General features: G+C 44.6%; 1 protein-coding gene across 1 annotated transcript in view; it reads left to right on the top strand.

The window, feature by feature from the left end:
• The window catches only part of ANKMY1 (ankyrin repeat and MYND domain containing 1), a 293,230-nt gene that overhangs the window by 68,513 nt on the left and 196,924 nt on the right, over positions 1 to 27,793 (top strand). The window contains exon 4 of the mRNA XM_030217039.1: positions 18,466 to 18,624. Coding sequence (XP_030072899.1) covers positions 18,466 to 18,624 — 159 coding nt within the window. The remainder of the gene's footprint in view (positions 1 to 18,465; positions 18,625 to 27,793) is intronic.

Consider the following 27,793-nt stretch of genomic DNA (forward strand, 5'->3'; position numbering starts at 1 on the left):
CTTCATCTAAATGGTATAAACTTATAGAGCAATGGAAATTCCCCAGCTCCACTGGTTCTGAATAAGTATGGGAAAAAGATCTGAATACTAAGCTATCTACCACATAATGGCAGGACTTTTAGATTGCATTAACTATAGCTACCCGCTCTGCTGCTATATCTCAGTCTATTGTTTTCCTGATACACAGGGCTTTATGGACAACATACAAAGTATCCAGAGTGTCAGATAATGGAGACGACAAATGTTGGTCCTGCAAAAACAGCATTGGTACTCTTGAGCACATTATATATGCTTGTCCTCACTTAAAGTTTTACTGGATGTCTATGTGGAAAACAGTATCCCAACTTCTTGTTTGTCATGAACCTTTCTTGTTTAAAATTTTAATTCTTGGCTCTGATGGCTTGTCTCGGCCTATCAACAGATACAAAGCCAAACTGCTGAGGATCCTTTTACACATTGCTATTAAGGCAGTGTGCCATTGTTGGAGAGACTTGTCCAAGATTGATTTAGCTTATACTCCTTGTGCTTAACAGCTAAATATGAAAGAGTGGAGGCGGACTGCTCAAGAGCATTACAATCATATGAAAGGGTCTGGGCTCCTTTAGCTGTATTTTCACATTACTCGTAACATTACTTGACCTTTTTCTACTAAATATTTTCTAAAATGTGTTAGTTTCTTGATGCCTGCCTACGCATCGTGAGTTTTATATAGGTTACACCTCACATTCCCATGTGAGGTGTAACCTATATAAAACTCACGATTCGTAGGCATTTGTTTTATTATGCATGTTTTATGTTACAGCTGTTCGCTTATTAATTGCTTTTATACTTCATCCCTTGAATAAAAATATTGAAAAGAAAATATTGAGTGCTTGCATGCAGTCTTGAAAAACAAGTGGACATTCTTTGTGAAGAGTGCACAATATTTATAACATTGTCTCCAAAACAAAAAATATTGAAAAAAAACCAAAACAAGTAAATTCCTGTAAACACCACTAAGGAAAGTGGGAACTTTAGGGCCACATGCCTATAAAATGCATATGGATGCTAAATACTTGCTGTTACCAGCCAAATTTTCAAGCGGAAACCCTATGTGAAGTTTCCTTTTGACAATGTGGCTGCAGGCTCCTCAGGTACTTTAAAACTTGCCCCAGGTATGCTATTTTGGACTACTGAAAATTGTTGGAGACCTTGCCAGTATGCTATATTGTTGAAATTTGATATGAAAGATATACTTTGATTACTTAACAAGATACTGTAAACACCATACAGATTCTATTTGTCAGTGAGTTCAAAATTTTCTCCAACAGCAAGCAGGATGAAACAGCCATATATGTGGATGATATTTCTGACAGTGCCAAGCACAGAGTAGCTCTCTACAGCATAGAAATAATTAGAAAAATTCCTCTTCCCATTCTTTGTACCCCTGTGGAACTACTTTAGATGTTTGGTTTTCCCACTGCTGAACTGCTGCATTGTTGATAATTCAATCCTATGAAATCTTAAATTCCTTTTGTTTGTTTTCATTTTGCTTAGTCCCATGGTGAACATAAAACGTAAGAGTAAACAATGGTTCATCTAGCCCAGTATCTTGTTTTCAAACAGTGGCCAAGCCAGGTCACAAGTACATGGTAGAAACCTAATTAGCAGCAACATTCCATGCTACCAATCCCGGGGCAAGCAGTTGCTTCCCTGTGTCTGTCTCAATAGCAGACTATGGACTTTTACTCCAGGAATTTGTCCAAACTTTTAAAAAACCCAGATACACTATCCACTGTTACTGTATCCTCCGGCAAAGAGTTCTAGAGCTTAACTATTCATTGAGTGAAAAAATATTTCCTCCTATTTGTTTTAAAAGAATTTCCATGTAACTTCATCGAGTGTCCCCTAGTCTTTGTACTTTTGGAATGAGTAAAAAATTGATTTACTTCTACACCACTCAGGATTTTGTAGACCTCAATCATATCTCCCCTCATCTGTCTCTTTTCCAAGCTTAAGAGCCCTAACCTCTTTAGCCTTTCCTCATATGGGAGGAGTTCCATCCCCTTATCATTTTGGTAGCTCTTCTTTGAACATTTTCTAATTCTGTTATATCTTTTTTGAGATACGGCAACCAGAATTGAACGTGCAGTACTCAAGGTGCGGTCGCACTGTGGAGCGATACAAAGGCATTATAGTATTTCGGTCTTATTCACCATCCATTTCTTAATAATTCCTAACATCCTGTTTGCTTTTTTTTCCCCTAGCATCCTGTGCTTTTTGGGGTTTTTTTTTTTGCCTTTAAAGTTCAACTTCACTTCTCAACTTTTCAAACAGTGTAAATTAGGATTCAAAGGATTTCTGACTTACAGGAAGAAGTTGTCCAGTAAGCATAGTCATGACATCAACCTCTGCTGCCTGGGACCAAGATTTATCAGGAATAATTTTTCTACAATTAACATCTTTTACACACTGTATTTGGCTTTTATAAAATCGGGCATCCAAATATACACATACATATAAGTGTGTACACACACAAAAAAATCATTTGTACTTATATATGCACTATACATGGGCTTTTCTGTGGGCAGAGGGTGGAGTTTGGGTAAAGCATGAGATAAAATACTAAATTACCTGCATATAATACATGCACAGCTTTGGAGCACATACATGTTGGTGTGCTATACATTTACACTTAGGTACAACTCCTTGTATATGTATGACTTGCAAGTTATTTATGTTAAAGTCCTGGGTGGAGAGCTATGCTTTCACCTGCTTCCTGAGTAGAGATAGTCTTGTGGTAAGCAAAGCCTTTCAGAGAGTGCACTCCAGAGTGTGGGGGCTACTCCAGAGAAGGCTCACTAGTGGGTATCACATTGTGTGATGTCCTTTGTAGAGTGTGTTAGGGATTACTCCTTGGGAGGACCTTAGTGACCGTGGAGGTGTTTAAAAGGAGATCCTGTCCTTTAAGAGCCTTGAAGATCATAAGAATAGCCATGCTGGGTCAGACCAGTGGTCCCTCTAGCCCTGTATCCTGCTTCCAACAGTGGCCAAGCCAGGTCACAAGTACCTGACAGAATCACAAATAGTAGCAAGTTTCATGCTACTGATCCCAGGGACACACATTGGCTTTTCCCATGTCCATTCTCAATAGCAAATTATGGACTTTTCTTCCAGGAACTTCTCCAAACCTTTTAAAACTCGGATACATTAACCGCTGATACCACATACTCTGGCATTTTGAATCAGTTGGAGCTAGTGCAGACGCTTTGTAGTCAGACCAGTGTAGAGTGCATTACAGTAATCCAGTGTTGATTATTGTCATGGCATGCACAACTGTGACAAGACTTGCCTTCTCAATGTAAAGACAGAGGCAGCGTGGTTGTAACAAATGATAGAAGCAGCTCTTGAAGGTAGCATGGATTTGGGGGATCAGTGTAAATGTTGAGTCTACCTGTATTCCAAGGTTCCCAACTAGTGATTTGAGCTGGAGTTCATATTTCCCATAAGAGATTTTGATGTTGGGTATGTGCCCATGTGTTGGGGACCCATACTCAGTTTTACTTGGGTTCAGGCAGTTTGTTTTTAGCCCATTCTTGAATTGATGTTAAACATGTAGTCAGTTTATTCAGGGCTGTGAGTAAATCAAGTTCAGTGGGTTTGACTAGCTGCACATCATCCACATTGATGGAGAACTGAGTGTCCATCAAACAAATCTGCTCCTACACTTACATTATAGAATTATCCCACAAGTCCTTGTGTCTTATCCATTATATATATACAGCTCTTCCTAATAAAATGTTTCTGAGAGTTTACCCAAAGTTTCTTCCAAAGATTGGTTCACGTTTTCATGTAAATGAATGTTTAACCTTTCTTTCCCAGACCATACTCTTTTCAGTGAGACAAGGTACTTCATACAAGGGACTGCAAAAGGGCTCCCTCCTTTATTATCTCAGTTGTACAGAAGCTCACTGAAAGTCCACACAACTTTTATTTATTTATTTATTTGTTTGTTTGTTGCATTTGTATCCCTCATTTTCCCACCTATTTGCAGGCTCAATGTGGCTTACATTGTTCCGTCATGGCGTTCACCATTTCTGGAGTGAGAGATACAAGTGATACTACATTACAGATCATGGTTGGCGTGAGTAGGTTAAACAGTCAAGTATAAAGAGTTCATATTCAGAATTAGAGATAGAGTCATTGGTCATTTCATTCTATTCATTTATTACTATCAGCAAGCTGGACTAACTCTCAAAAGTTGTAGTAAAAGCACATCAAATAAGAACAAACAATATTGCTAGCTATAACCCATTTTTAAGAGAATTCTATGCACAATATCTGCAAAGCAATTACCTGGTTCTCTGTCTATACATGCACTGCTTATTACTGTCTACACCAAGAGTCTAGAAAGGAGAGTGTAGTAGAACAAGTATTGTTAAAGAAAACCCTCTGTATAACATGTTCAACTCTCCTATTAGTAAGCAAACCAAATTGCTCAACCTTGGAATAAGTACACATACAATATTCAGAGAAATTAGTCTAAATATTGTTTTCTTTTTCTACCATAGTCATCAGCTTGGGAGTACCTACTCTTATGGCTGATTCATCCAGCTTGTCAACAAGAAAGCATAACAGCTTATGTGTAAAGACAAAGAAACTGAAAAGACCAAAGGGCCAATCAAGTCTGCCACCATACCAATTAGTTTAGTTTAGTTTATTTGTTTACTAGTAAAAAAGGCCCGTTTCTGAAAGAAATGAAACGGGCGCTAGCAAGGTTGTCCTCTAATGGCAATTATGTTTTTAAGGGACCTGTTGTGAGAGAGTGAATGAGTATTTGTCAGAGAGTGACTATGTGTGAGAGAGAGTGAGTGTGTGAGTGAGAGAGTGTAGTGTAGTGTAGTGTGTGTCCCATGTGCACCAATTATGCTCTGTCCCCTCCATTCATCCATGTGCAGCATCTCTCTCCTGCCCCCTCCATCCATTGTTGTGCAGCAATCCTCCTCTTTCCTTTGCCCTCCCTCCTCCACCTCCCTCCTAGTTCCAGGCCCACCTCCCTCCCTCCCAGTTCCAGACCCCCCTCCCTCCCTTTGAGTTCCAGGCCCTCCTCCCTCCCTCCCCTCTCTCTCTCCTTTCCATCCCCCCTCCCTCTGAGTTCCAGGGTCCCCCCTCCCTCTGAGTTCCAGGGCCGTTCCCCCCCCCCTCCTGAGTTCCAGGACTGTCCCCCTCCCACCCAGTTCCAGGGTCCTCCCTCCCACCTTCCGTTCCTCCCAGTTCCAGGGTCCACCCTCTGTTCCTCCCAGTTCCAGGGTCCCCCCGCCCTCACTCCCAGTTCCAGGGTCCACCCTCCCTCCGAGTTCCAGGATCGTCGTCCCTCCCTTCCTGGTGTAGGCCCCCTCCCTCCGTTTTTGAAAGTCATCTTCACTTACCCCGTCGGGTTACCGCGGCCAGCAGCAGCGGTACAACGCATGCAGGCTCGGCTCTTCTGTCTCTCTCAGCTGTGGTCCCGCCCTCATTTCCTGTTTCCGCAAGGGCGGGACCAGAGCTGAGAGACACAGAATTTAAAAAAGAATCTTCCAACATAGAATCTTTTCTAAAATACATGCAGAATGGATGTGTATGTGTCAGCTATGTGTAGTGGGCACATCTATTTTACAATTATCAATTTCTAAAACCACAACAGCAGCAATTTGTAGCATACACATCGTAAGTGTCAGCACCTGCACGTGTATGCTGGTAATTTCAGAATCTAGATGTGTTAACATTATAGACATGTATGTTTGCCATTTTGCTGAAACTAAACACTTGGAGAGCAGTTTGTAAATTATAGTGTTGATCTTTGTTCAGATAGACATGCATTCATTTCTGAAATGGGGAATGCATGTGTATATTTTGACTCCACCCTAGTTTTGCCCTGACCACTCCAGGCAGTGCCCCTTAGCCAGATGCACATATTAATGATTTGCCTTGTAATTCCGACTATCTAAAATTGGGTTTTCTCTATGTTAATTTGATATGCATGGTACATGCCAGTGTTTACCCATGCAGATTGTGAATAGGGCTTCTAAAATAACCATCTTAATATTTTGAGAAAATATTGTAGGACAATTAGTGGTTGACTCTCTAATTGCTCTTTGACCCCTTCATCCATCACAGAACAAAGCACTGAGCGTATGCTCTATGTCAGAATCTATGTAATTAGAGTGCAACTCAGAATGAAATATGGAAGAAATACAACTTTTATTTAGGTTTTTTTTCATATTATCCCCCTCCCCCCGTTTACAAAGTCGCATGGCAATACTGCACCAGCAGCCGCTAGCACGGCTTTGTAAAACAGGGGACTTAATTTTTTTAATATTTTACCTGCTCTGAAAAGTATCTTGGATGTGTAAACTGTGGTGTTAAAGTTTTCTAAAGCTTATAATTTATATCTTGCTAATTACTTGTGATACTATTTATACCATCATCTGCTCTGTTTATATGTTATTTATTTGCTAAAACTACACTGCCCTTCTCTTCTGTTTTTTTTTTTCTTAGGTACAGCCAAACTGTGTAATTGGGATGTTACTTCTATTGTAAGTGGACAGCGAGAGGTCTTTGGACATAAAGGCCCTAACGAACTATTCTCAGAACTATTGATTAAGAAAGCTGGAGAAGGAGACTACAGTTGTGTTTATGAGATTCTGAGAGACAACCTTGCACATCCAGATGTGGCTGATGCACATGGGCATACTGCACTCATAGCTGCCACTGTAAGAGAATCACTGTCATAATCATTTAATAGTAATATTTTTCCTTTATTGAACTATTTACATTTCAAAAGGACATCCTACATCTGTCATTACTAAAAACCATATTTAATTGAGTTGTAAAACCAAATTGGCATCACTGCTAATAACTAAGACATCTATGCATGTATCCCACTCTCACTAGGTTCTAGGGAGCATGAGAAGGCTGCAGTCCAAATCCCACCCTCCCCGGAAGTGACATAACTGGTACCAGTCCTCATAACTCAGTCTGTTAGCAGTGTATGCCAAGGAGCGTGCATAGAAACATGGCGTGCTTAGAGTGCACACCTAACTATGCCCATTAAACCCTCAGAATCAGCATTACCATGGTCAGCAGTTTTGCTTCTTCCCTTAGTTCTCACTAGGTGCTTCTCTTTTAGTATTCCAGTTTGCTGGGGCCACCGCCCTCCTTCCTTTCGCACAACTTCCTCCAGAGCGCAGGTAAGATAGCTAACTCCTATTCCCATCTCCAACCTAGCCCACTCTCTACACCCACACTCTAGATCTTGTCCTATATCCATGGGACTCCTTAAGTGCCACTTCTTCGAGGAAAATATTTCCTTGTACGTGACCTCATATTTTCGTACAATTTGGAAATTCTCTGCTTAACCAAAACTTGGTTATCAGATTCTGATGCTTCATATCTCAACCAGGCTACCACTACCATTTCATAACCACACCCACCACAGCTGTGGAGGAGTTGCATTCATTTATGCGGATAACTTCTGTGTTTCACGTACTTCTCCATACTTCCCCTCCCATAGATCTTCTGTACCACCCTCCTCCCTCTACTGCTGCATAATTTTGTCAACTACAACTTTAATAAGTGATCTCTGCCTTTCCTCTCAAAACCCTATTATCCTAGACAATTTCAATATACATTTTATGACGATCCCTCATCCCCTTTTACTGATGAACTAATCTCTCTTTTCCTCAGATCTTAATCTTATCCAGCATGTTTGGTCCCTCACACATACTGGAGGTCACACACTGAACCTTCTCCTAACCTTACCAGCTAATTCTTACACTGTACAACTACTAATCTCTGTACCTTACCTTGGACAGACCACTGTCATCTTATTTTGTTGTCAGCTGTCTAAAACCCAGAGCAACACCACCAGTAAAACCATTTATTCCTGTGACTTACATAACATACTTCAGTTACTCTTTTTCAACACTCCTCCCTCAATTTTGACTTTTTCTATACTAGCGCTTGAAGATCAGATAGCCAATGGAAACACATCTTTAGAAACGGCTTATAATCAAATTGCCCCCCTCACTTCCTGTTCTGTTCCCCCTCTCCCGCACCAATGTAGATCCATTGTATACTCAGGAACTACGCCTCTACAAATGACAGCTCCGTGAAGCTGAACATCAGTGGCATCGCTGTCCCTCCTCCTACACATTAGGAGTCTGTTGCCTTTTCCTATAAAAGAGCAATTCTAACAGCCAAGAAAGTACTATACCAGGAAAATCTTCAAGGCACCCAATATAGCAATCTTGTACAAAACCTTAAAACCCTTACTACCTTTCAGGAATCTTTAACCACTTTTGAATCATCACTAGTAAACCCTTCTCAGACTTCTTCTCTAATAAAGTAGCTAATCTGAGACATAATAAATCAGACTCCTGCTTCACTCAATAGTACTGCTAGTAGTATGCTTTCTATCATATTAAATTCCACAGCAATTTCTTCTCTTCATAGTGCTATGGCAACCTTTTAACATCCCTACCCAGAAGGAACTAGACCAGACCATTAAATCCATGAATACAACCACAGCCCCATCCGTCTTTCTTCTAGCACCTATTCAATAAGAAGGTTTTGACTACTTTTCTACCCTTTATCCACATCATGACCCAGCTCAGTCTTCAGACAGGGAAGGTTTCCTACTCCTGGAAATCAACAGCAGTTTTTCCTAAACCTAATTCCATGTCTGTCCCCAGTAACTTTCGCTCAATAGCCACCTGGCATTCTTAGCAAAAGTAGTTGAGACTACAGTCCATACACAGCATACGGACTTTGTCACTAAAACTAACATCCTTCATCCAGAGCAACAGGTTCTGCCGCTGTTATAACATGGAAACAACCTTATTAGGCATTATCACCCAATTATGTAGAACAGGTAGAAGTGAATCGATTTTCATTCTTTCAGAAAGTACAAAGACCAGGGGACATTAATGAAATAACATGGAAATACTTTTAAAAACAAATAGGAGGAAACATTTTTTTACTCAAAGAATAGTTAAGCTCTGGAATTGCTTCTGGAGGATGTGGTAACAGCGGTTAGCGTATCTGGGTTTTAAAAAAGTTTGGATAAGTTCCTGGAGGAAAAGTCCATAGCCTGGTATTAAGATGAAGATGGGGGATTCCACTGCTTGCCCCAGGATTGGTAGCATAGAATGTTGGTACTAATTGGGTTTCTGCCAGGTACTTGTGACCTGGATTGGCCACTGTTAGAAGCAGGATACTGAGCTAGATGGACCATTGGTCTAACTCAGTATGGCTATTCTTATGTTACCACCTTTATTTACACTCATCCAGATCATTTGTAAAGTGTTCTACTTTAGATCTCACAGCCGCTTTTGATCTTTTCAGTCACACCCTGTTGCTCCAGCACCTCCAAGACATTGGTGTCTGTGGCACAGTTTATAGCTGGTTCCAATCTTATCTAGCAGAATATAGCATACATTACAGAAACACATTTTCCACTCCTTATGCCCCAGAATCAGGAGTACTGTAAGGACTCCATTCTACCTCCCACTCTGTTTAATTATCTTCCTTTCCTCATTATTCACCCTAGCACAATGTATTGGTTTTACTTTGTTTGTTTATGAGGATGGCATCCAGCTTCTTTGTCCTGTAGATCGTGATCTTTCCGCAATTAATTAACAAGTTGGTTAATAGATAGTCTGATCGATCCGGACAAATCTAAACTGTTCCTCTTCACCAGTCATACAGTCAACACTTTCAGCCAATCATCTATCTGTGTAATCGTCCAGTCCCACAGCTAACCTCCACTCGCAACTTAGGTGACCTTACATTTTGACAGCAGATAGGACAAGTGGTTCAACATACTTTTTATAGGCTTCATCTTATCAGATCAATTCAATCTCTACTATAGCCCTCGGCCCTAAATATACTTATTCACTCATTCGTAATTTCCCAACTAGACTACTGTATTTCACTATACAAGGGAATTAAGATAAAAGATTTGTGCAGACTTCAATTGGTGCAGAATACAGCTCTCCATATTATCAACAAAGCAGGCAAATTTGACCACATCACATCCTCTTAAAATCAGGATCATTGGCTTCCCGCTACCACAGGATCACTTATAAATTGTTCCTCTTAGTATTCAAAATGTTATCTTCAGGTGAACCCACGTACCTCTCTTATCACCTCATCCATAACTTACCCCATGTGCTCTTAGATTCCCTTAATCAAAACCAGCTCATAGTATCCACCTATAAGGAACTAGTCCCATGAACACACCAGAGCCGCAATTGTTTTCCATACAAGGGCCCCATCTCTGGACTTCACTACCCTTACACCTGAAACTACAAAACATCTTTATCTCAAGTTAAAGCAGATCTTAAAAACTTTTCTACTTGATGATTCTTTCTGCTAATCCCACTCCATTCTTATGCAAGCCACCACGAGCCATGCCTCGGGGTGATATGAGAACTCACCTAATGGTTGTTTCCCCCCCTTTTTTTCTGTGACTCAGTGGAGTTCTAACCCCATCTCCCTTACTCACTGTCTTGTATTTATACTCACCTTATTTTTATTTTTAACATAAATATTTTAAGCCGCCTAGATGGCATATCTGTATGGCGGGATGGTAAATATTAATAAACTTGGTCACGATCAGTGCGGTACACAGCCATGTGGCCAGAAAGGCTGCTTCCAGGTTCCCAGGCCCAGACTCCTTCTCCCTGCAACCACTGGCTGAGTTTGTCCCCCTCCCCCCCAGGAAGCATAAATGTATTGTACTGTTTTGGGGATCTTGCCAGGTACTTGTGACCTGGATTGGCCACTGTTGGAACATGATGCTGGGCTTGATGGACCTTTGGTCTGTCCCAGTATGGCAACACTTATGTTCTTATGTAAGCCTGCCTTACCGAGTGGGAACCATGACTGGCCCACAGGAATGCATGAGCCTGCCATGTTTTATTTTTTTGGGGGTGGGGCAGTGTAAGAGGATAAGGGAGAGGGGGGCAATCAGTACTTTGACCTTCTCAAGCTTCCATTTTTCTGCCATAGTTGCAGTGAACAGCCAGGTTCTTAGAAGCTGTGCTACTATTGTTCTTAGCCTGGGGAATGGTGGATTGGGCCATGGCCTGGGCCATACATAATTATCTGCTGCTGTAGAAGTTCCTGGCACAGAAGTGAGAAGGATCCATCACAGCTGGTCCAGGATGTAGATGACCCCAGACATGAGGAGAGAAATGTCTGCTGGGGCCAATTGGTTCCAAGTGAATACTGGAGGCAGTAAACGTAGACAAGAGACTCTCTCGAATGCCATTGAAATCACAAAACGATCTGAAGAAGGCAACACATCGTTCATGAGTAGCTGAAGATCTGCTGTGCAACTGTCCCCGCTGCAGGAAAGATAACTGTGGTCTCTACACACGAGGTACAATACAATTCAACGTCCACACGCTGACCTTATTTCCCTACCCGTTAGACACCAAAGTATAACACTCGACAGGCCCTCCCTGCACAAGCTTTACGAGGAGCCAACCGCCGGTGCTCACGTTCACAGAGTACCCTCACCATCATTTGACTAACTAGGAGAGAGTCAGTTGGCCGAAAATTCCCAGGGCAAATTACCACGAGGAGAGGAGCCAGTTGCAGGCGTTCAAATTCCAGATTGCCCTGCCGTTGCTCATCCACCCATGTGTGAGGTAATCAGCGACCCTCTCACAGTAAACCACCGTGACGAGTTCGCTTGCCATTGATCAGTTCTCCTGCTATCTGTTAGCCACCCAGTAGCGAGACAGTTGGCCTGCCGTTGATCAGCCACCCAGGAACGAGGCAATCGATGACCCTCCCAGAATAAACCGCCGTGAGGAGTTCACTACTAGCGATCAAGCTTCCGAAGCTGCACACAGGAGCGAGGCAGTCGGCTGACCCTGGATAGACCATCACGAGGAGCGTACTCTGGTCAATCCCGCTCCTGGAGTTCCACCGCCGCTAGCCGTGCTGAACCCAGAACGAAATGGCACAAAGATTACCATTAAGAGCTAAGTTTATTTGAATTGACTTTGTAATCACTCCTCGGACTGCTATTCTTCTCCAGTTGAACTTTGAAGTTGAACTTTCAATTTGAACCTAAATTGAAAATCGTTCTCTCCCATTACCAAACTTGGTATACCCACTACACTCGGCATCATCTGTTCCTGCCTGCATCCTCAACCCCAGCCGTCGGTCCATCTGCTCCAGTCCTGCTCGTTGTCACCCTCATCTGCTTCAGCCTTCGGTCCTTCTGTTCCAGCCTTTGATTCTTCTGCTCCAGCCTGTTCCAGTCCTGCTCGTCTTCAGCCTCATCTGCTCCAGCCTGTTCCAGTCCTACTCGTCTTCAGCCTCATCTGTTCCAGTCCTGCTCGTCTTCAGCCTCATCTGCTCCAGCCTGTTCCAGTCCTGCTTGTCCTTCAGCCTCATCTGCCCCAGCCTGTTCCAGTCCTGCTCGTCTTCAGCCTCATCTGCTCCAGCCTTCTGTCCTCCTGTTCCAGCCTTCGGTCCTTCTGCTCCAGCTTGTTCCAGTCCTGCTCATCTTCAGTCTCACCTGCTCCAGCCTTCGGTCCTACTGTACCAGCCTGTTCGAGTCCTGCTTGTCTTCAGCCTCCTCTGCTTCAGCCTTCGGTCCTTCTGTTCCAGCCTTTGGTCCTACTGTGCCAGCCTGTTCCAGTCCTGCTTGTCTTCAGCCTTGACTCCATCCTTCCAGCCCTCGGTCCTTCTACTCCAGCTAGTTCCAGCCCTACTTGTCTCAGCCTCGACTCCATCCCTCCTTCCATCAGCTATTGTCCTGATGTTTCAATTGCTGTTTCTACCTGAAAGTTCAACTACTGTTCCCACCTAGCACCTGAAAGTACCTCAGACTTTATTATGGCCCCTATACACATTCTCTTCCTAGCCCTATCCCTTCCCAATCTTTTCCTTCACCCCCACCACTGTCCATCCATTGATTTCATCACCTCACCTTCTCTTTTATCCCCTTCCTTCTTCTCAGCTTTAATCTTCATCTCCTTCTTCCCTCCATTATACCTTCCCCATTCTACCTGTGTACCTCTCGCCTTTGACGCCTTCGTGGCCACACCTCTCCTACTCTCCTTCGCTCTCTTTTACTCCTCTTACTCTCAGCTGGTGACATCAATCCCAATCCTGGTCCTCCTCTTCTGCCTTCTTCCTACTTATGTAGGCCACATCGTGACATCTCTAATCTCATCTCTATTCCTCTTCTTCCCCCTTACTCCTTACCCTTCTCTTGCGCCCTATGGAATGCCCGCTCCATCTGCAATAAACTTCCCTACATTCACGACCTCTTCATTTCTCGTTCCCTCCATCTACTTGCCTTAACTGAAACTTGGCTCTCCCCTGATGACTCTACTTCTGTTGCAGCTCTTTGCCATGGTGGTTATCTTTTTTCTCATACCCCTCACCCTGCTGGCCACGATGGTGGCGTTGGATTACTACTCTCTCCCTCCTGCAAATTCCAACCTCTTCTTCCACCCCAATCTCACTGCTTTTTGTCCTTTGAAGTCCACTCCATTCGCCTTTTCACTCCTCTGCCTCTCCGATTGGCAGTCATTTATCGACTCCCTGATAAGTCTCTTTCATCCTTTCTCACTGAGTTTGACGCCTGGCTTTCCTTCTTTTTGAACCTACACCCCCCTCCATCATCCTAGGTGACTTTAACATCCACGCTGATGATTCCCCTGACTCTTGTGCTTCCCAATTTCTTGCCTTAACGTCCTCATTCAATCTTCAGCTGCGCTGCTCTGCACCTACCCACCAAAATGGTCACTGTCTTGACCTTATCCTCTCCTCTAACTGCTTCCCCTCCAGCTTCTGTTCCTCAGCTCTCCCCATTTCTGACCATCACCTATTAACCTTCACACAAGCACCCTCCTCCCCAGTCCCACCCAATCTCAACCCCCACATCTAGGCATCTATTGACCCCCTTACTCTGTCCTCTTCTGTCTCTAACCTTTTCTCTTCCACCACTCTGTCTAAGTCTGTCAATGAAGCCGTTTCTTCCTATGATACTATTCTCTCCTCTGCTCTGGACACTCTTGCCTCTCCCATACCCAGTCCTACTAGGTGTACCAAACCCTAGCCTTAGCTGACCTCTAAAATCCGCTACTTTTGTTCCTGTTCCCGCTCTGCTGAATGTTCTTGGCTTAAATCCCGCTCCCTTGCCGAACTCATTCATTTCAAATTCATGCTTAACTCCTTCCAGTCTGCCCTTTCATGGGCCAAACAGGATTACTTCACCTAATTGACAAATTCCCTTGGGTCTAACCCTCAACTTCTCCACCACACTGAACTCTCTTCTCAAAGTGCTTCCGTCCCCAATTCCCCATTCTCTTTCTCCTCAGACCCTAGCTGAGCACTTCCATGATAAAATCCGTAAGATTAACCTTGAATTTTCATCGAAACCCTCCCCACCTCTCTCTTCATTAGTTCACACCCCTTACTCTCCTTCCTCTCCTTTTTTTCCCCCTTCTCTGAAGTTTCTACTGAAGAAACTGCCCTTCTTCTTTCATCCTCCAAATGTACTACCTGTTCATCTGATCCCATCCCCACTTATCTACTTAACACTATCTCTCCTACTATCATCCCTGTCATCTGTCACATCCTTAATCTCTCACTCTCCACTGCAACTCTTCCTACGGCCTTCAAACATGCTGTTGTCGCTCCACTCCTTAAAAAAACCCTCACTTGACCCTACCTGTCCCTCCAACTATCGCCCCATCTCCCTTCTTCCTTTCCTCTCCAAATTACTTGAACGCGTCATGCACCGCGGTTGTCTTGACTTCCTTTCTTCTCAACCTATTCTTGACCAATCTGGTTTCCACCCTCTTCACTCTACTGAAACTGCACTTACCAAAGTCTCTAATGACCTGCTGCTGGCTAAATCCAGAGGCCTCTACTCTATCCTTATTCTTCTTGACCTATCTGCTGCTTTCGACACTGTTGACCACACCATACTCCTAGATACGCTATCCTCGATTGGATTCCAGGGCTCTGTTCTTTCCTGGTTCTCCTCCTACCTTTCACTTCACACTTTCAGTGTTCACTCTGGCGGTTCCTCTTCAACTTCAATCCCACTTACAGTTGGTGTCCCCCAGGGTTCTGTCCTTGGACCCCTCCTTTTTTCCATCTATACCTCTTCTCTTGGTACCCTGATTTCATCCCATGGCTTTCAATAGCATCTTTATGCTGATGACTCTCAGATTTACATCTCCACCCCTGAAATCTCAACCATAATCCAGGACAAAATTTCATCCTGCTTGTCTGACATTGCTGCTTGGATGTCTCAACGCCATCTGAAGCTAAACATGACTAAACCCACTTCCCCTCTTCCCCCATTCTCTATCTCCGTTAATGGCTCTCACATCCTCCCTGTCTCCTCGGCTCGTAACCTTGGAGTCATCTTTGATTCCTCTCTCTTCTTCTCTGCGCATATTCAACAGATCGCCAAAACCTGTCGTTTCTTTATCTACAACATTAGCAAAATTCGCCCCTTCCTTTCTGAATATGCTACCAGAACCCTTATCCAAACCCTTGTCACCTCTCGCTTGGATTATTGCAATTTGCTTCTCACTGGTCTTCCACTCAGCCATCTCTCTCCTCTCCAGTCTGTCCAAAATTCTGCAGCACGACTTATTTTCCGCCAAAATCGTTATACCCACACTAGCCCTCTCCTCAAGTCACTTCACTGGCTCCCTGTCCACTTCCGCATACAATTCAAACTTCTCTTACTGACCTTTAAATGCATCCATTCTGCAGCCCCCCATTACCTCTCCACTCTCATCTCTCCCTACATTCCTACCCGTGAACTTCGGTCACTGGACAAATCTCTCTTGTCGTCCCCCTTCTCCTCTACTGCTAACTCCAGACTTCGTTCCTTTCCCCTCGTGGCACCTTATGCCTGGAATAGACTTCCTGACCTGTACGGCTAGCTCCATCTCTACCTGTTTTCAAATCTATGCTGAAAACCCACCTTTTCACCACTGCTTTTGGCTCCTAGCCACTACTCAATTGCCCTCCCCTTGTTCCTTCTCACCCAGTACTTCCCTCACCCTTAATTGTCTTGTCTGTCTGTATTTTTAGATTGTAAGCTCTATTGAGCAGGGACTGTCTCTCTGTGTCAGGTGTTCAGCGCTGCATGCATCTGGTAGCGCTATACAAATGCTAATAATAATTAGTGAGGGTGCCCTGCAAATGTGATTCTTAACATAGTGTCTCCTCTGAGCACTTGCACCTCCTGCCTGTGATTGGAGCAGCATGGCCTTCAATGCCCATCCCAGGATGGACCTTCTCCTGCCATGCCTGCTGTTTCTAGAATTTGCAGCTTTCTTTTACTCTGCCTAACATCTAGGTCTGTGATTATTAAAAGCTATGTAACCTAACTAAAAAAGAGGTAATTAATGCCTGAGTTTCCTCTTCATTTACCAATTAAGCTTTTACCAGCAGTTAGGGCCTACTTCCATAGCTATTTGGTGGGAAACCAAGATACCACCAGACTGGCATTCAGATGTCCCCTAGGGCACAAGTGCCAGATGGGGCTTATCCCAGTTACTGAGGTTTGGGCTCCTTAGCCCCACTCCAGGGGGCAAACTGCGGTATGCATAGTAAGGATATACCCCTGGATTCTACATACAGCACCTAGATTTGCATGCACTCCTAAGATGCATGCGCTAATTGATTGGTTTTAATTAATTTGGCATTAAAATTAATTGGCATTCATTAAAATTTGTGCACACATTTAGCTGCGCTCTATTCTATAAGGCATGGCACCTAACTCAGCGCATGACTTTAAAGGGGGCATGTCCATGGAAGGGACATGGGTGTGTCAAGGATATTCCAAAAGGTTACACGCATAGTTACAAAATACTGCCTCGGCATGCCTAACTGAGGCTCCAGCATTTACACCAGGTTTCAGCAGTTGTAACTCTGGAGCTCAAAGTTTGGGTGTGGGAACTGGCGCTAAGTGTGAGTCTATAAAGGGCATGCATGCTTTATAGAATCGCAGTTAGCACAGATTTTTTTTGGGCGATGAATTTTGAGCACTATTTACAGAATTTCCCCTATAGTGGTCAGTTTCATAGTAAAGATTTGATTGGTAACATCTCTGAGCTCTCTGCCTTCTTCTGACCACTTTTGCTTCCTTGATGTGTTATACATATTGTGGAGGTTTTTTTCTTCTTGTTTCTGAAGCTATAATGTCCCAGTCACACCCTCAAGAAGAACAAGAGGTTTGCAAGTACTCCATCTTGCCATTACGACTTGGTTGTTTCAGGGTCAGGCTTGGCTGTTGGTGGGTCTTACCATCAGGGGCTGAATAGGAGTACTAGCTACCATGCTTGGTTCACCCATACCTCATATCAGTGTTGCTTAGGGATGCAATTCATAACTGGTGGGGCTGTTGCTCAGGCTTTTGTCTGCCATCTCTCTTGTGGCTTCTTGGACAGTGCAAGTGGTCATCAACCTGCTGGTGTTGCCCCAGATGGTTTTGGGAGAACTGTGAATGGCAATTTTTCACCCAGCTACCACTTGGCCTGTAGTATCATTAGTTCATGCTTCCATTTCTGGAACAAAGCTGAATACCTTATTGTTACCAGAGTGAAATACTATGCTATGGGTTCTATGTCAGGATATATATTTTTTAAAGTTTTATTTTCAGATTATCAAATAACAATACAAGTATAACACTTGATACAGAAAACTTGAAAGAAATTATTCAAGAGCCATATACAAGAAAATAAGCATCCTTATTAGACCACAATAAATTGAGGAGAGTAGCAAAAAGACAACTAGGTCAATAAAAAATAAATAAATTAGGAAAGGCTATTAATGTGGTATTACCTCATTAATACAACTTTAACACTTGCTCAAGGATTCCCATGAGTGATTTTCTTAACATTCAAGAAGGCTTTTAAGTTCTCAGGTTGAAAAAAAAAGTATATTTCATCCCCAGATATTTTACTGTACATTTACAAGGGTAGGCCAGAAGAAAAGATGCACCCAAAGATAGTATGATAGTATATCCTGATAAAACCCTAAAAAGGCTTTTCTGTGATCCTGGGTTTGTACTATAACATCTGAAAAAAATCCAGACTTTTCTTTCCACAAAAAGGTATCTGAGAATTAGGAAAAATAAGCTCATGACAGCATTTAGATCTTAAACACAAATGAGGCAATCAGTGTAGAATGTTCAGAGTTTTCATCTAGAGAAGTCTAAAATAAAGCTGACACATTCAAGTTTTCTAATTGCCCTTCTTGCAACATAGGTCCACCAGGTTCACCCATAAATTTAGAGGGAATTTAATAAAGTCTGTGCAACGGAGGAATGGTATCTCAGGATATTTTTTGACATGTACATGACTCCAAAATTTAGTAGATGAGGAGAAACTATGGAAGGTAAAGATTCTTGTGTGTTACTAATCAATACTGTTGTTTTCATTTCAGGCCAATTGCCATTATAATATCATCAATCTTCTTCTTGATAATGGAGCTAATGTGAACAAGTTGAATGATGAAGGACTGTCGGCCCTATCTATTTCCTTATTGCGTTATTACCCATCAAAATCGTTTCAGTCAAATATTGCTGAGAAAAACATTACTAAGGTTAGTGGTTACATTGATTTGTGGAGTAACTGTCCTTTCAATGCTGCTTTGAGGCAACAACCTGAATTCAGTGATTATTACATTTGTTGTCATTTTGTTAGGCTCTCCTTAACAGATGTATTTCCATTTCTCCAAGGACAAGCAGGCTGCTTGTTCTCACATGTGGGTCGGCGTCCACGGCGGCCCCAGGAGTGGAGATTTTCCCAGTAAAATCCAGAAAAACATTCAACAGCCAGCAGAGCGCAGGACGGACGCACTATGCCTGCGCGGCCATCTTCCTGCCTGCGCACATCTGTTCCACCTCAGTTTTTTCTTTTTCCACGGTGGAGAGTGGCTGCATATCGGTCTCTCTCCCCTCAGGCCCTAGGAAAGACTTAGGCGTTGTTCTTAGCGTTTTCTTTTTGTTTTACATCGCCTGTTTTTTGTCTTTTTCTTTTTTTCAATATTAAAAAAAAAAAGGAAACCCTCTTTTCTCTTAGTTTTTTCCCCTGCTAAGTTTCCTTTCGCTTCCGTTGCGACTTTCTTAGGCCGAACGTCCGTGGTGCTCCCTTTTTGTGCCCTCGGTCGGCACAATCGAGCCTTTTGATTTCGCCGCCGCAAATTTTCCTCTAATGTCATCAAAGCCTCCCAGCGGCTTCAAGAAGTGTGCTCGATGCCAGCGGTCGATCTCGGGCACTGACCCACACTCCTGGTGCATCCAGTGCCTTGGGCCCAAGCATCGCCCAGACGCTTGCAAGTTGTGTCTGAGTTTGAAAAAGCGGACACAGGCGTCGAGAAGAGCTCTTCGGGACCGTCTTTTCGGAGCTCCAACTGATTCCTCGGCGTCGACATTGGTACCGAGGTTGGTGGCGTCGATATCGGCACCGGGGATGGCGGCATCGATATCGGCACCCGGGATGGCTTTGACATCAGGAGCGCAGGTAATGGCTGTCCGGACATCACCACTAGCTCGGAGTAACGAGCAGTTGAGTGGGTCTTCACCTGTCTCGAAGGCTCCTGCTGTGTAGGCCCACCGGAACCGACCTCTGTTGGATCCGACCCCGGGGAGGCGTGTGGATTCCACGTCCTCCTTGTCGGTACCGAGGAGTACCGGTGACATGCTTCGAGTGAAGGCGAAGAAGCATCGACACCAGTCTCCTTCGAGGCACGGTACTGGGAGCTCTTGGGCGTCGAAGGATTCGGCACCCGGAAAGCATCGACGACGGGAGGAGCGCTCACCCTCCATACAAGAGGTGTCGGTGCGTTGATCTTCGGCTAGCCCGGTACCGCCTCCCAGGCCTCCACAGATTCTGACATTGACTTCTGTACCGGCCCCACAGCCTTTCCTCGACAGCGACTCTGGAGGAGAGCATCCGAGCCATTCTTACAGGTCTTTTGGAAGGGCTGCTGCGTCAGTCTGCCTCGGTACCAGGGGTGCTTGCACCCTCGATACCGTCGATGGAAGCGGCAGCTGTCTCTGTGCCTGTGGTGAGGTCCCTGATGCCGGTACCCGCTTGCACCATCGGCCTCGGCTGCTACCCAAGTCGACTCCCCATCAACATCATTGGAGGGAGCTTCATCGCCGTTGGCATGGGAGTCGACTTCTCGGCATTGCCATCGAGGACATGGTTCCTCGGCGTTGAGACGGGCCCGGTTTCGGACTGCAGTTCGAGAACTCTTGTCCGATACCGAGGAGGATGCCTCCTGGGATGAAGGGAAGATCCCAGATATTTCTCTTCTGAGGAGTCTTGTGGTCTACCTTCTGATCCCACTCCTTCACCTAAGAGGAAGCTTTCTCCGCCGGAGAGTCTCTCCTTCTCGTCATTTGTCCGGGAAATGTCTGTGGGCATTACCTTCCCTGTGGTAACTGAGGATGAGCCCAGGACTGAGGTGCTCGAGGTCCTTGACTATCCTTCACACCTAAGGAGTCATCCACTGTCCCTCTGCATAATGTCCTTAAGGAGCCATTGCTGAGGAACTGGATGAAACCGCTAACTAATCCCACCATTCCCAAGAAAACGGAGTCCCAGTATCGAATCCACGGAGAACCCGAGTTGATGAAGTTGCAGTTACCTCACGACTCTATGGTTGTGGATTCTGCTCCCAAGAGAGCCAGGAGTTATAGAGATTTCGCCTCGGCGCCCCGGGGCGAGAAGCTCGGACTTTAGGACTCTTTGGGGAGGAAGGCCTATCAGTCCTCTATGCTCATGTCCAAAATTCAGTCTTACCAGATCTACACGAGCATCCACATGTGGAACAATGTAAAGCAACTGGTGGACTTGGTGGACAAGCTCCTGCCGGAGCACGCCAGGCCTTTTCAGGAGGTGGTCAGGCAGCTGAAGGCGTGTCGTAAATTCCTGTTTGGGGGTGCTTATGACACTTTTGATGTTGCATCCAGATCCACTGCTCAAGGTATAGTGATGCGCAGACTCTCGTGGCTGCGTGCCTCTGACCTGGACAATCGAATCCAGCAGCGGCTTGCGAATGTTCCTTGCCGGGGGGATAATATTTTTGATGAGAAGGTCGAGCAGGTGGTAGAGCAGCTCCACCAACGGGAAACCGCCCTCCACAGACTCTCCCACCGGGCGCCTTCAGCATCTGCCTCAACAGGTAGACGTTTTTTCAGTGGAAGGAAGAATGCTCCCTATGCTTACAATAAGCGTAGGTACAATCCACCTTCCCGACAGCCTTCCCAGGCTCAGCCCAGCGCGCTCGTTCGCGTCACAGCATGTGCCCAGACAGGCCCCTGCAGCTCCCCAGCAAAAGCAAGGGAGTGGCTTTTGAATGGCTCCAGTTGAGCATAACCGCCATAAAAGTACCTGTGCCGGACGATCTGCTGGTCGGGGGGAGGTTAAAATTTTTTCAACAAAGGTGGCCTCTCATAACCTCCGACCGGTGGGTTCTTCAAATAGTCCAGTTAGGGTACTCCCTCAATTTGATCTCCAGACCTCCAAATTGTCCACAGGGAGCTCAGTCCTTCAGCTTCCAGCACAGGCAGGTACTTGCAGAGGAACTCTCCGCCCTTCTCAGCGCCAATGCGGTCAAGCCCGTTTCACCAGGGCAAAAAGGGCTGGGATTCTATTCCTGGTACTTCCTTGTGCAAAAGAAAACAGGGGGAATGCGTCCCATCCTAGACCTAAGGGCCCTGAACAAATATCTGGTCCGAGAAAAGTTCAGGATGGTTTCCCTGGGCACCCTTCTTCCCATGATTCAGGAAAACTATTGGCTATGTTCTCTGGACTTAAAGGATGCTTACACTCACATTCCAATACTTCCAGCTCACAGAAGTATCTTCAATTCCGTCTGGGAACACAGCACTTCCAGTATTGTGTGCTACCCTTGGTCTTACGTCTGCGCCCAGGGTTTTTACAAAATGCCTAGCAGTAGTTGGCAGCGTCGTTACGCAGACTGGGAGTACATGTGTTCCCTTATCTCGATGCCTTTCGTCAGATGCCTTTCTCCTACATTGGGGGAAGGGCCTTCTGTATGCGTATCCTCCCATACCTCTAGTAGGGAAGACTTTGCTGATACTCCAGCAAGACCGTGGAACCATGATTCTGATTGTGCCCTTTTGGCGATGTCAGATTTGGTTCCCTCTTCTTCTGGAGTTGTGGTCCGAAGAACCGTGGAGATTGGAGTGTTTTCCAACCCTCATCACTCAGAACGAAGGGGCACTTCTGCATCCCAACCTCTAGTCTCTGGCTCTCACGGCCTGGATGTTGAGAGCGTAAACTTCGCCTCCTTAGGTCTTTCTGAGGGTGTCTCCCGAGTCTTGCTTGCTTCCAGGAAAGTTTCACGAAGAGATGTTACTCTTTTCAAATGGAGGAGGTTTGCTGTCTGGTGTGACAGCAAGGCCCTAGATCCTCGCTCTTGTCCTACACAGACCCTGCTTGAATACCTTCTACACTTGTCAGAGTCTGGTCTCAAGACTAACTCTGTAAGAGTTCATCTTAGTGTGATTAGTGCTTTTCATTATCGTGTAGAGGGTAAGCCTATCTCTGGACAGCCCTTTAGTTGTTCGCTTCATGAGAGGTTTGCTTTTGTCAAAGCCCCCTTCAAACCTCCACCAGTGTCATGGGATCTCAACGTCGTCCTCACCCAGCTGATGAAACCTCCTTTTGAGCCACTGGATTCCTGCCATCTGAAGTATTTGACTTGGAAGGTCATTTCTTTGTGGCTGTTACTTCAGCTCGTAGAGTCAGTGAGCTTCAAGCCTTAGTAGCCCATGCTTCCTATACTAAATTCCATCATAACAGAGTAGTCCTCTGTACGCACCCTAAGTTCTTGCCGAAGGTGGTGTCAGAGTTCCATCTGAACCAGTCAATTCTCTTGCCAACATTCTTTCCCCGTCCTCATACCCGCCCTGATGAACGTCAGTTGCATACATTGAACTGCAAGAGAGCATTGGCCTTCTATGTGGAGCGAACAAGCCCCTTCAGACAGTTCGCTCAAATGTTTGTTTCTTTTGATCCAACAGAAGGGGGGTTCCTGTCGGGAAATGCACCATTTCCAATTGGCTAGCAGATTGCATTTCCTTCACTTACACCCAGGCTGGGCTGACTCTTGAGGGTCATGTCATGGCTCATAGTGTTCGAGCCACGGCAGCGTCAGTGGCCCACTTGAAGTCAGACACTATAGAAGAGATTTGCAAGGCTGCAACGTGGTCCTCAGTCCACACATTCACATCTCATTACTGCCTTCAGCAGGATTCCCAATGCAAGAGTCGGTTTGGGCAGTTGGTGCTGCAGAATCTGTTCAGGTCTAGAATCCAACTCCACCCCCCTAGGCCCATTTTTTGTTCTGTTCCAGGCTGCACTCTCAGTTACTGTTTCTTCGTAGGTCAATCTTTGTTATGTCCTCGCCGTTGCGAGACCCAAGTACATAAGTACATAAGTAATGCCATACTGGGAAAAGACCAAGGGTCCATCGAGCCCAGCATCCTGTCCACGACAGCGGCCAATCCAGGCCAAGGGCACCTGGCAAGCTTCCCAAACGTACAAACATTCTATACATGTTATTTCTGGAATTTTGGATTTTTCCAAGTCCGTTAGTAGCGGTTTATGGACTTGTCCTTTAGGAAACCGTCCAACCCCTTTTAAACTCTGCTAAGCTAACCGCCTTCACCACTTTCTCCGGCAACAAATTCCAGAGTTTAATTACACGTTGGGTGAAGAAACATTTTCTCCGATTTGTTTTAAATTTACTACACTGTAGTTTCATCGAATGCCCCCTAGTCCTAGTATTTTTGGAAAGCGTGAACAGAAGCTTCACATCCACCTGTTCCACTCCACTCATTATTTTATATACCTCTATCATGTCTCCCCTCAGCCGTCTCTTCTCCAAGCTGTATAGCCCTAGCCTCCTTAGTCTTTCTTCATAGGGAAGTCGTCCCATCCCCGCTATCATTTTAGTCGCCCTTCGCTGCACCTTTTCCAATTCTACTATATCTTTCTTGAGATGCGGCGACCAGAATTGAACACAATACTCAAGGTGCGGTCGCACCATGGAGCGATACAACGGCACTATAACATCCTCACACCTGTTTTCCATACCTTTCCTAATAATACCCAGCATTCTATTCGCTTTCTTAGCCGCAGCAGCACACTGAGCAGAAGGTTTCAGTGTGATATCGATGACGACACCCAGATCCCTTTCTTGGTCCGTACTCCTAACGTGGAACCTTGCATGACGTAGCTATAATTCGGGTTCTTTTTTCCCACATGCATCACCTTGCACTTGCTCACATTAAAACATCATCTGCCATTTAGCCGCCCAGTCTCCCAGTCTCGTAAGGTCCTCTTGTAATTTTTCACAATCCTGTCGTGATTTAACGACTTTGAATAACTGTGTGTCATCAGCAAATTTAATTACCTCGCTAGTTACTCCCATCTCTAAATCATTTATAATATATTAAACAGCAGCGGTCCTAGCACAGACCCCTGAGGAACCCCACTAACTACCCTTCTCCATTGTGAATACTGCCCATTTAACCCCACTCTCTGTTTCCTATCCTTCAACCAGTTTTTTAATCCACAATAGGACATTTCCTCCTATCCCATGACCCTCCAATTTCCTCTGTAGCCTTTCATGAGGTACCTTGTCAAACGCCTTTTGAAAATCCAGATACACAATATCAACCGACTCCCCTTTGTCCACATGTTTGTTCACGTCCTTCAAAGAATTGAAGGTAAATGGTCAGGCAAGATTTCCCCACACAAAAGCCATGCTGACTTGGTCTCAGTAATCCATGTCCTTGGATGTGCTCTGTAATTTTGTTTTTAATAATAGCCTCTACCATTTTCCCAGGCACCGACGTCAGACTCACCGGTCTATAATTTCCCGGATCTCCCTGGAGCCTTTTTTAAAATGGGCGTTACATTGGCCACCCTCCAATCTTCCGGTACCACGCTCGATTTTAAGGATAAGTTGCATATCACTAGCAGTAGCTCCGCAAGCTCGTTTTTCAGTTCTATCAGTACTCTAGGATGAATACCATCCGGTCCAGGAGATTTGCTACTCTTCAGTTTGCCGAACTGCCCCATTACGTCCTCCAGGTTTACCGTGAAGTCAGTAAGTTTTCTCCGACTCGTCCGCTTGAAATACCATTTCAGACACCGGTATCCCACCCAAATCTTCCTCGTGAAGACTGAAGCAAAGAATGCATTCAGTCTCTCCGCTACGTCTTTGTCTTCCTTGATCGCCCCTTTTACCCCTCGGTCATCCAGCGGCCCAACCGATTCTTTTGGCCGGCTTCCTGCTTTTAATATACCGAAAAAAATTTTTACTATGTTTTTTTTGCCTCTAATGCTATCTTTTTTTCATTCTCCCTCTTGGCCTTCTTAATCTGCGCCTTGCATTTGCTTTGACACTCCTTATGCTGTTTCTTGTTATTTTCAGACGGTTCCTTCTTCCATTTTCTGAAGGCGTTTCTTTTAGCCCTAATAGCTTCCTTCACCTCACTTTTCAACCAGGCTGGGTGTCTTTTGGACTTCCGTCTTTCTTTTCTAATTTGCGGAATATGTATGGCCTGGGCCTCCAGGATGGTATTTTTGAACAGCGTCCACACCTGTTGTACAGTTTTTACTCTCTCAGTTGCCCCCCTAAGTTTTTTTTTTACCGTTCTTCTCATTTTATCATAGTCTCCTTTTTTAAAGTTAAACGCTAACGTATTTGACTTTCTGTGTACAGTTACTCAAAGTTGATGTCAAAACTGATCATATTATGGTCACTGTTATCAAGCGGCCCCAGTACCATAACGTCCCTCACCAGATCATGCGCTCCACTAAGGACCAAGTCTAGAATTTTTTCCTTCTCTCGTCGGCTCCTGCACCAGTTGCTCCATAAAGCTGTCCTTGATTTCATCAAGGAATTGTATCTCTGTAGCGTGTCCCGATGTTACATTTACCCAGTCTATATTTGGATAATTGAAGTCACCCATTATTATCACATTGCCCATTTTGTTCGCGTCTCTGATTTCTTTTATCATTTCTGTGTCTACCTGCTCATCCTGGCGAGGCGGACGGTAGTACACTCCTATCACCATTTTTTTCCCTTTTATACATGGAATTTCAACCCACAGTGATTCAAAGGTGTGATTTGTGTCCTGCTGAATTTGTAATCTATCTGAGTCAGGCTCTCGTTAATATACAATGCTACCCCTCCACCAGTCCATTGTTCATTGTTTTGAGTGAGCCTGGGGGCTAGGGATACCCCACATGTCATAACAAGCAGCCTGCTTGTCCTCGGAGAAAGTGAGATACTTACCTGTAGCAGGTATTCTCCAAGGACAGCAGGCTGATTGTTCTCACCACCTCCCCTTTGGAGGTTGTTGTTTTTATTCTTTATTGATATAACTGAGGCGGGAATGGATGCGCGCGGGCAGGAAGATGGCGGCGCATGCGCAGTGCGTCCCTCCCGTGCTCTGCTGGCTGTCGCAAAGTTTTTCTGGATTTTACTGGGAAAATCTCCATTCCTGGGGCAGCCGTGGACGCTGACCCACATGTGAGAACAATCAGCCTGCTGTCCTCGGAGAATACCTGCTACAGTACTAGTACTACTACTTATCATTTCTGTAGCGCTACAAGGCAGTATCTTTGCTTTAGAGAACTCCTAGGCACTGGACCATGGATTATATTAATTCATTATAGCTATCAACTGCATATTTATTTTGAAGCGTAGCTTTGTTGTGTGCCACAAGGCTGCAAGTGAAACCTTTATACATGTAAAACAGTGGAAGAGGCACATACATTACTGTGTTTTTCCACGGGAGAAGCCTTGTTCTCCACAAAGTTCTCTCTATTATAGATACAGGAGTTTAACTAGTTTGAAGGGTAGTAGTTATGATAGCTTGAACTGACAGTATTTACTTTAAGGAGAAGAGTGATAACTTATTTTCAGTGTGTGGAGTGGCATCAGCAGCAAAAAGATTTAGAAGAAGGAAACATGTATTGCTCTGCTGTGTGTATATAATCTAAATTGTTGCTGACAATAATATTGTCAATTATCATTTATATAATGCATATCAGATATTTGCAGTGATGTACAAAGACACATAGAAAAAGTATCCTCTTTGGAGCTTATAATCTAGTCAGGGGACTCGGACAAAAAGCAAACTTTTTAAATTATCAGTGAGGCCAAGACTGAGAAAAGCTAAACTGGGTGAACTGCTGGTGGGAATTACTGAGGTGGAGTAATCTTATGGTGCATATAGTATTTATGGAAAGTGTGCCAGAGAGCATTGTTGTAGCACATATTTCAGAAATTGGCAGTATCCAAATAAATTTCTTGAGGTAGAATGTTCTGCACCCAGGTAAGTGGGAGCTGGGGCCTCAGATTGATTGCATCCAACAACAGCTCCAAAGCAAGAAAGTTCTTCCAGTTATAGAAAAAAAGCTGGGTATGCAGCATATAGCTGTACTGCTACAATTATGGTCTTGGGATGAGCTCTGTACATGCTGCCCCCATAGCCATTAATCAACCAGGTGCTGCATAGGATTGCCAGATGTCCATGGAACGCTGACCTAGTGAGATTGCTAGAGGGAGAGCCTCTTCATTTTCCTTGGTTGGCAGGACTTCTGTATCACGGGCCAATTCTAATCGAGAATGCAGACCCCTTCTGGGTTACAGTTTGTCCCTGAAAGGCAATGCTTAATGCAAAAAAGGTTACTTGGTAGCAGTGGAGGAGTGGCCT

Source organism: Microcaecilia unicolor, chromosome 10, assembly GCF_901765095.1.
Source record: "Microcaecilia unicolor chromosome 10, aMicUni1.1, whole genome shotgun sequence".
Taxonomy (NCBI): domain Eukaryota; kingdom Metazoa; phylum Chordata; class Amphibia; order Gymnophiona; family Siphonopidae; genus Microcaecilia; species Microcaecilia unicolor.